This window comes from Eulemur rufifrons, chromosome 24 (genome assembly GCF_041146395.1).
Source record: "Eulemur rufifrons isolate Redbay chromosome 24, OSU_ERuf_1, whole genome shotgun sequence".
NCBI classification, from domain to species: Eukaryota; Metazoa; Chordata; class Mammalia; order Primates; family Lemuridae; genus Eulemur; species Eulemur rufifrons.
The window spans coordinates 3,154,766-3,167,545 of NC_091006.1; the positions used below are offsets into that span (position 1 = coordinate 3,154,766).

At 47.0% G+C, this 12,780-nt stretch overlaps 1 protein-coding gene across 2 annotated transcripts in view; it reads left to right on the forward strand.

The window, feature by feature from the left end:
- The window catches only part of GPATCH1 (G-patch domain containing 1), a 34,960-nt gene that overhangs the window by 12,798 nt on the left and 9,382 nt on the right, over positions 1 to 12,780 (forward strand). For both annotated transcript variants that reach the window (XM_069457503.1, XM_069457504.1), the window contains exons 8-15: positions 251 to 398; positions 3,530 to 3,609; positions 6,297 to 6,501; positions 8,562 to 8,858; positions 9,807 to 9,985; positions 10,258 to 10,385; positions 11,419 to 11,555; positions 11,883 to 12,049. In XM_069457503.1, the coding sequence (XP_069313604.1) occupies positions 251 to 398; positions 3,530 to 3,609; positions 6,297 to 6,501; positions 8,562 to 8,858; positions 9,807 to 9,985; positions 10,258 to 10,385; positions 11,419 to 11,555; positions 11,883 to 12,049 (1,341 nt within the window). The remainder of the gene's footprint in view (positions 1 to 250; positions 399 to 3,529; positions 3,610 to 6,296; positions 6,502 to 8,561; positions 8,859 to 9,806; positions 9,986 to 10,257; positions 10,386 to 11,418; positions 11,556 to 11,882; positions 12,050 to 12,780) is intronic.

The window sequence follows — 12,780 nt, forward strand, 5'->3', positions numbered from 1 at the left end:
CAATCCTCCCACCTTGGCCTCCCAAAATGCTAGAATTACAGGCGCGAGCCACCGTGCCCGGCCCACTTCTGGTTGTTGTTTTCTAAAAGACTTGAGTCTCTGTTAATCTGAGGCTCCCATTTGTTTCTCTCTTGGTGATCTTGAAGTGCCCGTGTGGTCTCTTCGATCACACCCTTAATGTAGCTTTCTCCTTCAGTGCAAACATAACTGAAAGTTTTAATAGCTCAAATTGAAACCCTGTTTTTTGAAGGCTTTTGGTGTAGGTGCCCTGGAAGAGGAAGATGATGATATCTATGCCACAGAAACTCTATCCAAGTACGACACTGTTTTGAAGGACGAGGAGCCTGGAGATGGACTCTATGGTTGGACAGCACCCAGGCAATATAAAAGTCAGAAAGGTAATTCCATAGACCCACACTCGACGGTAGGGCCAGCGTCAGGATATCAGGGAGGAGGGATTGTCATGTTGGTACTGGAGTGTCAGCCTCTGTGCTTTAGGGAGTTGCTGGTCAAAGATGCAGGGTGAGAAACACATAGAGAGAAGAGAGGCCCAGTGTGGGTGGTAAGATAGAAGCAGGGTGTAGACCAGGTCAGGGCCAAAGCCAGCTGTCAAGGCAGGGCCGAGGCAGAGAGGCAGCTGTACAAAAATATTTTCTTCTTTTTATATCCTTATTCTATAAGCTTCTTTCTATTAATATTTTTAAATTTATTTTTTACCTTTTAAGCTTTTTTGTTAAAAACTAAGACACAAACATACGTGTTAGCCTAGGCCTACCCAGGGTCGGGATCATCAGTATCACTGCCTTCCACCTCCCCATCTTGTCCCACTGGAAGGTCTTCAGGGGCAGAAACACGCATGGCGATGTCATATATATTGTCTGTGATAGCAGTGCCTTCTGGGATACCTTCCGAAGGACCTGTCTGAGGCTGCTTTACAGTTAACTGTTTTTATAAATAGGCGTACACTCTAACGTAATGGTAAAAAGTATAGTGTAGCACGTACATAAACCAGTAACATAGTCATTTATTGTCATCATCAAGTATTATGTACTGCACATAATTGTAGTGCCAGACCTTTGTATGACTGGCAGAGCAGTAGGTTTGGTTACCCCAGCAGCATTGCAAACGTGTGAGTCATGCGCTGAGCTATGACGTTATGACAGCTACGATATCACCAGGTGACAGGAATTTTTCAGCTCCATTATGACCTTGTGGGACCACCGTTGTATGTGTGTAGACTGAAATGTCGTTATGCGGCACGTGACTGTAAAAACAACAACCTAAATAGAGAGCTGAGCTAAAACAATCTATGCAGGCATTTGTAGCTGTATTGAGATAAAGTCGATCTAATTTTTTAGATTGTCAAATGCATCTGAAAAAATATACCTACGGCAATAATGTAAGTATCACAGAAGAATACATGAGTGTGAGCATCACCCCGCAGTAATGTCTGCTTTACGTTTCTAGAAGAAGAAAAGCAGCTCAAGCAGTGTTTAGACGTAGCCTGTGTAACGGTTGTGAACACGAACTCTGAAGACCACCCGCCTGGGGGCCAGTCCTGGCCTCCCCATTTATCCGCTGTCACCTTGGGCGAGCTGCTTAGCCGCTCTGGGCCCGGGAGTCCCTGCCTGGAAAAGAGGATGACAGTGACATGCCAGCTCATGGAGACTGTACTGTATATAAGGGGCTTAGCGAAGGCCTGGCACCCAGCAAGCGTGTCTAGGTCTTGGAGCCCTGTGTCGTCACTGCCACAAAATGAACCCAGGGTTTTGTACGAGATGCTGGAAGGGGCGCCCAGTGTTAGCAGGTGTTGCCTCTGGGTGGCAGTTAGGCTGCTGGTGCAGTCTTCTACCTATAGTTTCCGATTTTTCTAGCAAGACTGTGAGTTATTTTTACAACTTAAAAGAAGACATATAATATTAATATATTAATCATTATGCTATATTATAATTAATCTATAATTATAGATAATATATTATTTGTAGAACTATTAATACTTCATTAATATTTTTACTATACAACATAAATTGATATACATTAAACATATATTAGAAACTGGTAGGAGAATGAAATTGATAATATATCTATTAATACATTAATACCAGTTATTATGTTATCAATAATATATTAATAATATCAATAACATTAACATGCAATTCTATAATAATTCATAACGTATAATAACATATATATTTAAATCTGCCTCTGAGCCACATCTTTCACTTTCCCTTATACAGCACCCCTGCCCGGCTCATCGATTCCCACCCCGCCCCCATCAAGCCTGGGCAAGTGCCTCCCCCTGAGCCCCGCTGCCCCCCTTATCCATCTCTGCTGTGGCCCTCGTCCCCCAACTGCCTCTTCTGTGTGCCCCCCCAGAGCCATGACTGTGCCTTTTCATTCTGTGAATCTGTATTTTACCTGGTCCCCACGGTTGATTTTGGAATTGTTTCCCCCACTTTGTTCCATGATCAACAGGCTATAATGAATATTCTTGTGCTTCTGATCTGTGTACATTTGTTTATTTCTTCAGAGTAAATCCATAAAAATGAAATTTCTGGGTTTTAAAAGAATACAGAATTCCAAGAATGCGAAATTTAATCCCAAATTACCCTGCAGAATTTTAGGGAGTAGTAGAAGCTGGTAGAAAGGTTCAGTGAGTTGCAGGAGGAGGAATGACTGTGGGGAGGGTGGTGGCGCAGGGGCGGCGTCTCTGCCATGAAGAGCCTTAGCTGGTCTGCACCGTGGCTGTCCCTGCGTCAGGACGGACGCCTGGCTTGCGTGAGCTCACGGCTGTCATGTAGAAGGGGCTTCTAGGTACGGAAAGGCAGTTCTGTGTACGGGCGTCCGGCGGCACCGCCGCGCAGGGAGGCCTTGAGGACCAAACCAAAGGGGCTCTGTCGACCTCGCGTCTCTCGGCCGGTGGACAAGCCCCGGCTCCAAGTCAGAGGGGCTCCAAGTCAGAGGGCGTTGGTCATCCAGCTTCCAAAGTTTCTGATCTTTATCTCTTGTCAGAATTTCATTTGAGAGAAAGACAAAGCACCTTTCAGTTTGTGCTCAGATTAGATTAGGGGCCGCCCGGTTGTGTTGCCCTCTGTGCCCTGCTGGGACTGTTGCTAAGGAACACGTGCGGTAATCCCCGTGGCTCCGCACCCAGTTCCTCTCAAGTTGTGGTTTTGTTCTTACCCAGCTTGTCCTCTGGGTGGTTTTTCCTGAGATCTTTTACTCCATAGAGAATGTCCCTGGGTGCCCCTCGGCCTAGGACCTTAGTACTCCTTCTGGGAGTATCGTGGAGATGCTTGTCTTGAGAGCCTCGGCCGAGGGGAGCTGGGTCGCTGAGGGTGGGGTGGCCGGGCGCCAGTCACTGCGTCAACAGAGGTGTGAGGGCTTTGCATGTCGTTCTTTCCTCCTCTTTGGATGATGTCACGTATGACATGCACTATTTATGTTCTCAGAGATAAAAAGCTGATGTCTTCTGTCTTATTCTAATTGCTTCTACTTCTGGAATTAATCTGTTACATCATTTTTGTAGAATCAGAGAAAGATCTTCGATACATTGGCAAAATTTTGGATGGATTTTCCTTGGCGTCTAAACCTTTATCTTCTAAGAAAGTAAGAACTTTTTTTTTTTTTTTTTACTGGATTAGTTCTTGAAATATTTGCTGCTATGTAATCTGAGTTATTATATTAGCAATTGAAAAAATAAGTAAATTCTGTTTTCAAGAAGCCAACAGCTTTGCTTCTTGACGCATAGGTAAGGAAACAAAAGCCACAGCCTGGTGACTGGTAGTCATCTAAGAAAGTGTATTCTGCGCTAGAACTGTCAGTCAGTGGCCACACCGTGTTCAAATAGCTAATTGCTGATGTTTTAAATCCAAACTTCAAGTGAGTGGTTATTTGCATTAAATGAGACATACATAAGAAATTGGTCGAAGGATAAAATTGATATAACTCTAGGGGCAAGGTAAGCCGAGGAAGAGTAGAAAACGCTCAAAAGGCATAGTGGCCCTCAGCCCTGGCTGCTGGTGTTCTGCGGCTGCGTGGCACAGTGCCTGCCCTTCCCGGCAGCGGCCCCTGCAGCGGGCATGGAAGCTGCATGCTGGTGGGTGAAGTCCCGAGGAAAGCTCCACGCACCTTCCCAGACAGTCGTGTTTTGGGGAGTTTTGCAAGTTTCTGCTCTTAGGCCTAGTAGTGCTCGTCTTTTAACCCCCATCAGAGCCACCTGCTCACGAGCACGTGCTCAGGAGGGAGTGGGGTGCTGGCCGGCTCGGCAGGGGCACCTGGCCATTTGCCTCGTCAGCAATCCTGTTTCCCGTTGTCCCGACCTTTAATCAGCTTTTTGTTTTTCATTCAACCAACGTTTGCTAAGTACCTCTAAAGCGTGGCCTGTGGTTCTCCAGAGCAGAGGAGGCCAGGGGTTCCTGGGGAGCTCCTGGCCGGGTGGGGCTTTGGGCGGAACGATTCAGGCGAGGGCTGTCACCCAGCCTCTCGTGGACGGGCAGGTGCTCCAGATCTGGGTCTGGAGGCCACACAGAGCAACAGTTTGGCAGAGGGAGAGAAATGCTTCTGGTCTAATGGAGGAGATAAGAGTAGTTGTGACAGCCCCCTCCTTTCTGCCTTGCTCCTCTGGGTTTTGTGAGGACGTGACACGAGAGTATCTTCCGGCTGATTCGGAAGTCTGTTTCGAGAAGGTGATTGGGCTAAGCGGATAAGACATAGGGTTTTTGACAATGTTAATACCACTCTTTTTTTTTTTTTTTTTGAGATAAGATCTCACTCTGTCACCCCAGTTAGAGTGCATTGGCCTGATCATAGCTCACTGCAACCTCAAACTCCTGATCCTCCTGCCTCAGCCTCCCAAGTAGATGGGACTATAGCCACCACGCCTGGCTATTTTTTCTATTTTTAGTAGAGATGGGGTCTTACTCTTGCTCAGGCTGGTCTCCAACTCCTGACCTCAGGCAATGCTCCTGCCTCGGCCTCCCAGAGTGCTAGGATTACAAGCGTGAGCCACCGAACCTGGCCAATAACACCACTCTTTTATGGACTTTCTTCATGCTAGTTGCTTAACCCAGTCTACACCTTACAAACCACCTGGGGAGGGTGGAATACTCCAATCATATCAGACTTTCTGGGGGTGGGATGCAGGCATCAGTATGGTTAAAACTCCTCAGGTGAGTCCAGTGTGCACCTGGGCCTAAGAACCACAGGCAGGGAGGGGTCAGTGCTTTCCTGCTACCAAGTTCAGAGTTGACTCTGCTCCAGCTTTCAGGTAGCTTAAACATCTAGAAAACAGCTTACTTAGCAGTGTCTAAAATATGTGTTTGTTAGACCAAGAGCAAGGGAGGCCATTTAGTACAGCTACTTAAAATTATCTAATACTTTCTTTAAACTTATCTGTTCAGCTATCAGTAATGCCCATCAGTAATAGAAATGCCCAGATTTCCCAAATATATTTCAATTTTAGTGCCATTAGCTTTTTTTTTTTTTTTTTTTTTTGAGACAGAATCTCACTCTGTTGCCCAGGCTAGAGTGCCGTGGCGTCAGCCTAGCTCACAGCAACCTCAAACTCCTGGGCTCAAGCGATCCTCCTGCCTCAGCCTCCCGAGTAGCTGGGACTACAGGCACGTGCCACCATGCCCAGCTAATTTTTCTATATATATTTTTAGATGTCCATATAATTTCTTTCTATTTTTAGTAGAGACGGGGTCTCACTCTTGCTCATGCTGGTCTCGAACTCCTGAGCTCAAATGATCCACCCGCCTCAGCCTCCCAGAGTGCTAGGATTACAGGCGTGAGCCACCACGCCCGGCCTGTCCATTAGCTTTTAAATTAAAAATACCTTGGATCAAAAAATAAGACCTGCAGCTTCAATACGGAATTGAAATGTAACCAGAAAAAAAAAAAATCCTGAATTTAAAAGTAACCAGTTATTTTTTTTCTATGCTTTGAATCACAGTTTTCTAAATTTGCTCAGTTACAGCAGGCCAGTTCTGCACGTAGGCCATTACCTTGTGTGGTCTGTTACCATCTTTATTGCTCCCATAAGGTGGAACTGACATGTTGGCATCCCTCCGTAGACACGGGCAGGGGGTGCAGCGTCTGAGCACTGGGTGACGTGGCTGCCATCCAGAACAGGTGCTGGCTGGGTGCCCAGCCGGGCTGGTCCAGTGCTGCCTCCCTGCCGAGTGTTGGCCGGGAAGGGGCGGGGTCAACAGTGCTCAGGGCTAGTGGGTTTTCCTGGCTAAATCAAACGTGGTCTTGAAACCTGTGTTTTCTGGGCTTTGCTTTGTTTTAAGATCTACCCGCCCCCTCAGTTACCAAGAGACTATCGACCGGTGCATTATTTCAGACCGGTGGTAGCTGCAAGCTCCGGGAACTCCCACTTGCTCCAGGTATTGTCCGAGTCAGCTGGAAAGGCAACACAGGACCCGGGGACACAGAGCAGGCACCAGCTGAATGCCTCCAAGCGGGCAGAATTGCTAGGAGAGGCACCTGTGAAAGGTACGTGCCACGGAGAAGATGGAAATCATTACATTTAAAATAATCTGAGTTATCAAAATCAAAATGGAAAGTTGTTATTTTCCCACTGAAGCTTTTTTACATGATTTTGGATTCCCAAACTGTGGGGATAACATTGTTTATTGTAAATGGCGTTCGTAATGGTGTACGTGTCCTTTACGTCTTCAGACTTGTGTTTCCACCTTCAGTCTGGGTTGTGTCGCTAAAAGCACAGCCCTTATTGTAAGCTCAGCTGTTTTCAGACTTTTGATAATTATCTGGGAATGTGGTTCCGACCAGGGACATGTGTACCTTCACCTTCTCTGCACAGCCTGGGAAAGACTCTTTCTTCTCCCAAAAGCCTGAAAGGAGCGAGTGTGCCTGAAAGCACAGAAGGGCGTGGAGAGTCCCCTGTGGGGTGCAGCAGAGAGCCCTACTGTGAGAGGGGACTTGACTGTAGGGCTCATGCTGTGTAGCGTCATTGCCACTGGGGAGCCCAAGAGGTATCTCAGATAGACTGAAATAGAACTCTTGCTTCTCCACTTCTTCCCACACTCACTCTTCTTCCGTCTGCCCATCTCAGTAAACGGCCCCACCAGTGATCCACCACTCAGACCAGAACGTGGGAATCCTGATTCTCAGCTCCTCTCTTCCCTCCCTCCCCAGCCCTGCCTGGTCCCTCAGTAGCGCTCTCTGCTCTAACCCCCAGCACTCGTGGGGGCTCCCTCCCCTTGTCTGCGTTCCTGTTGCTCCTACTCTGGTCCTGTTGGTCCCACTCTGGTCCGGGCCCACCTTTTCTCACCTGGACAGCTGCAGCAGCCACCCTCTGGTCTCCTCCTTCCCCTCCTTCCCCTCTGCGATCCATGCCCCTCAGCGGCAGCTAGATGGGCAGATTATGTCAGTGCCGCCCTCAACACTTCCCAGTACCTCTGACACTTAACTGTCCTGCGCCATCCAGCTGGCGCCTGCCTCTCAAGCCACAGCTATGCCACTGTCCCGTAACCCTCCTGCAGTCCAGCCTCGTCCTCCTCCTTTTTGCCCCTTGGACCTGCCACCCATGATACCACCTCTGCCTCTGCCTCTGTTCTTCCTTTATATTTTTGTGAGTCTGGCTCTTCTTTTTTTTTTTTTTTTAAGAGACAGAGTCACCCAGTTTGGAGTTCAGTGGCCCAATCATAGCTTACTGTAACTTCGGATTTCGGGGCTCAACAGATCCTCCTATCTGAGCCTCCCGAGTAGCTGAGACTACAGGCTGGTGCCACCACCCCTGGCTAGTTTTTCTTATTTTTTATAGAAATGGGGTCTTGCTGTGTTGCCCAAGCTGGTCTTGAACTCCTGGCCTCAAGCGATCCTTGTGTGTTGGCCTCCCAGAGTGCTAGAATTACAGGTGTGAGCACAGCGCCTGGCCCGGCTCTTTTTTTTGTTTTACACTTCGGACTTATCTCAAATATAATCTCTTTTGAGAGGCCTTCTAGACCTTTCCTGACTACCATACAAGCTAGTTATGCCTCCCCCCACTGCCTGCCCCCTCATCTTGGTCATGCTCAGTCACATCACCCTGTTTTTCTCGTAGCACCCCGTATGGTGTTGATCTTTGGCTTCTTTCCTGTCCATCTCCCTCACTAGTGAGAGGGTGACCTCATTAACATTGTCCTCCTAGCCCCTGGGCCAGGGCGTGGTGAGGGGTCGGCACGCGGTGAGCGTGTGCGTGGTGGACAGCTGTGCTCTGAAGCCGGGCTCGTGCTGGCAGGACCGTGAAAGTGGCGGCCACCGCTGGCTGGAGGTCCGGTGCCCACGATGTCAGGTTCCTCATGCTGGGACCTCTCACGTGCCCTGTAAATGTCCAGATGTTAGCCTCTGTCCTTGCCAACTGTAAAGTAGGAGTCTGATTATTTTATTACTGTGTATTGCATAGAGATATATGAATATAAATGAAATATTAAACTTAAAAAAATTCATCTCCAATTATGTCAGTTTCTAATATTGAAAATGTATGATGGAGAAATGTATGTATAGTTGTTTTGTGACGCTTTTCATCTCTTCTTATTATTGTCTTTATTTAGGCTCAACTACTTCAGTGTTAGAATTTCTGTCTCAAAAAGACAAAGAGAGAATCAAAGAAGTGAAGCAGGCAACCGACCTTAAGGCGGCTCAGCTCAAGGCCAGGAGTCTGGCCCAGAATGCCCGAAGCAGCAGACCCCAGCCCTCCACGCCAGATGCTGGACACTGCTCTTGGCACATGCCACTGGGTGGCGGGACAGCCACCGCAAGAGCTAGCAACTTCAAACCTTTCGCAAAAGATCCTGAAAAGCAAAAACGATACGAAGAGTTCTTACTGCACATGAAACAGGGTCAGAAAGGTGGGTGCTAGGCCTGGGTCTCCCGCTTCTCAGCCAGGGAGGGGCAGCATTCTCACTGTTCTCATCCTAGTCCCAGGTTTAAAGTTAAGACTTCCTGTTCTGTCAGTGTTTTTGCCTCATCCTGCTGCAAACAGTGCACAGGTTTCAGGCCCTGGCTCTTGACCTCAGAAAGCAAAACCAACTAGCTTTTGTTTCTCTATGTCTCAGGGCCAAAGATAGCTACTTGAGTAGAGAATGTGCCTATGCCTTGGCATGGCTAATGCTGAACTACAAACAAAATTTACTGTTTGCAAACGCTTGGCTTCTTTAAGTGTTGCATTTCACATTTCACGCCGGTGCCATCTCCTGCTTTATCTTAAGATCCTAACCCTCCAGTCCTAATCATAAATTGGACCTAGAAAGGTAGTTGGCTGTTGAACCATTACATGGGGGGAAATCACTCTGTGGTCCACGAAGTAGAGATGGCAAGGATAAGGGGAGAGATTGCTGTTACATGCAGTAGCCCTTGTGAGAGGCTGTCAGCAAATTGTGGTGTTTTTCAAAAACAGATCTTTGGGGAATATAAATTCCATTTATTGTGCCTTTGCTCTCCACTAACAACCCATATCACTAATGTTTATTTGTTAAATTAAACAAAAAAGGTTGGGGACAAGAGTGTTTTTCTGCCAAAACATAGAGATGTAGTTGGATGAACCCATCACTGTCTGGGGGTGGTGACAAGTTCCTTGCTTCTGAAGATTTAGCCAAGCCTTAGCCTCCCAAATTGTTCTGTCTTGTATATTTGGTGGACAGAATCGAGTAAGAGCATCACGCTGAAGGACAGAGGAATATTACCTGCCAAGTACCTCCCCCGTGAATGCACAGGGAGGTGGTGGTGCCCAGCAGGTGTTCTCCTTTAAGCCCCGTTTTTCCTAGAAGTGAAACCTTTTCTGGTTCTCTGCACCACAGACGCCCTGGAGCACTGTCTGGATCCCAGCATGACCGAGTGGGAGCGCGGCCGCGAGCGGGACGAGTTTGCTCGGGCAGCCCTGCTGTACGTGTCTTCCCATTCGACCTTGTCCTCCCGGTTCACTCACGCCAAGGAGGACGATGATTCAGACCAGGTTGAAGTCCCTCGAGACCAGGAGGTCTGTTGCCATCCTGTCCCTACCTGGTGACCTTTAAAATGAAAACACTGTATATCTAAATACTTCAAATCCGTCAGTGAAAAGATCAAAATATATGTTGCATAGTAGAATAGGAAACTGTTTTATGCCTTAGTTTCCAACGTAGCTGAGCAAAAATGTTACAGCACGAGCTCTTTCTTAGTTCTGGAAGATCGCTTGATAATTTTTATATGGAAGAGCGGTCAGGTCAAATGAGGGACCACTTGATGAAACAGAATGATGTCTTTTCCCAGAACGATGTCGGTGACAAACAGTCAGCCGTGAAGATGAAGATGTTCGGGAAGCTCACCCGAGACATGTTTGAGTGGCACCCTGACAAGCTTCTGTGTAAGAGGTTTAATGTCCCTGACCCTTATCCAGAGTAAGTTGGATAAACCGGCCGGTGTACAGCAGTAGGAAACGTTCCCCGTCAAAGCCAACTTTTCCTCTTACATCCTCACATAAACTCCCTTTTCCTAAATGAACTTCCTTGTATATCACTGGAGGTGCAAATTTGCAGATTTGCTTTAGTAAATTACTGCTATAATTTGTTACTAAAAAGGCAAACACCCAGATGGCAAACTTCACTCTGTCTCGAAGATACGAAACTCAGATACGTCACATCACAAAAGTGTAGCGCCCCTCCTGCTTGCCACCTTTTTAATGCTGCTCATGTGGTTTCTATTTAAAATGCTACTGATGTCTTCTAATTCTCTGATGCTGTTTATGAAAGTTCAACACCTTCATATCTGATTTTAAACACTTCACGAAAGCATATACAGTTGAACCAGAGACTCTGTCATAAAATTTAGGTATACTTTTATCGGTAGAACTTTTCCTTAATGGCGATCCATTTTCACAGTTAAAGTCTTGCCTCTGGCTGGACGAGGCAGCTTATGGCTGTAATCCTAGCACTCTGGGAGGCTGAGGCGGGCGGATTGCCTGAGCTCAGGAGTTCGAGATCAGAGTGAGCAAGAGCAAGACCCCATCTCTACTATAAATAGAAAGAAATTAGCCAAACAACTAAAAATATAAAAAATTAGCCAGGCACGGTGGCGCATGCCTGTAGTCCTAGCTACTCGGGAGGCTGAGGCAGGAGGATCACTTGAGCCCAGGAGTTTGAGGTTGCCGTGAGCTAGGCTGACACCACTGCATTCTAGCCCGGGCAACAGAGTGAGACTCTCTCAAAAAAAAAAAAAAGAAGAAATGATTATAAAAATTCTTGCCCTTAACCATAATAAGGAAAAACTCAATACACCTATAGGCAATTCTGAATTCTCAAACTGCCTTGAGAAGCAAAAGCATCTGAGCGGAGCTTTTGGCCACACAGAGTAGCTGGTGGGAAATATGAGCTGGAAAGTGGATTTTATCCTGGCAGTTGTTATTAAAATGATATCCTTCTTTTCAACTCTCAGTTCAACTATAGTTGGCTTACCAAGAGTGAAGCGTGACAAATACTCAGTCTTCAACTTTCTGACCCTGCCAGAGACGGCCTCCTTGCCCACAACTCAAACACTGAGTGAAAAAGCGCCACAGCACCAAGGTCCCGACAGTGAGTAGGGGCTCCCCCGGGTCTCTGGCTGACCAGGGTGTCACCCTTGGCCCGCTGGGAGGACAAGGTAAAGGGCCATCTGGTCCTAAAGGTGCACCTGGTGCACTCTCCCTCTGTAAGGGACTCGCTCGCATCAATAAATGAGCTCATGTTGGTCCAGATGTTTACACTCTGGGGTTGACACTGCGTCTGCCACAGCCCCTGGCTCGCACAGCACGCAGCCCGCGGCAGACACACTGATGTCCTGAGAGCATGGAAGAGCAGTGGTGAAGAACTGGCCCTCGGCTTGCTAAAATTCTGACGTTGTCCCTGTGTCCTACCTTTTAGAATCAAGGAAACCATCCAGGTGGGATACATCTCAACAAGAAAAGAAAGAAGATTCCATTAGTGAATTTTTAAGTTTGGCTCGATCAAAAGTTGGTCCACCTAAACAAGAGTCCAGTCCCTTGGTAAACAAAGAGAAAGAGTGTGTGCCGGAGTCACTCTCGGATAAGGTATTTGGGGCTTCCAGGTTCTCTTTGCCAGGTTGTGGCCTTTGCCTTTCTCTAAGGCGATGCTTTCTCATCACTCGGTAGCAGGGGCAGCCCCTGGGAAGGGCCAGGAACACCCTGGGCTTTGTGGGCCACGCAGTCCCTGTGGCAACTATTCATTTCTGCTGTGGAGTCTGACAGAAACAGTCAAATTTTTGAACCACTGGGTATGAAACTCTATTCACGGTGACAAGCAGCAGGTCAGATTTGACCCGTGGGCTATAGTTTGCTAACACCTGCTTTACAGTCTAACAATTCAATCACAGCTTTAATCATCTCAGGAGAGGTGTATAACTCTCTCCCTAGCATGGCTATCACTTAGCTTAACCGTAGAAGCGAAATTCAATGTATTTGTGTGGAACAATATAGTTTTCCAAATAGTAAGTATTCTCTTCCAGAGAAAAGAGAGAAAATATCCATTGGAGTTGTTAAAATTACTGCTATAACGATTAAAAGTTAAACTTAATAAAAAGTTGGTTTTTATTTCTAACAATAGCTTCATTTAAAAATGGTTGTTATATTTAAAAAATCTGAGTTTACTTTGTGTGGGGTTTGCTGAGTTGCTTGAGTCTCTAAGTTTGAAAACAGGACGGAGAGGCACTGGGCTCTACCATGTGCATCTTTTGCAGTTCCAATTAATGACCAGTCTCCGTGAGAGGCTCTGGTCGCTTTGAGCTAATCAACACATTCTACAA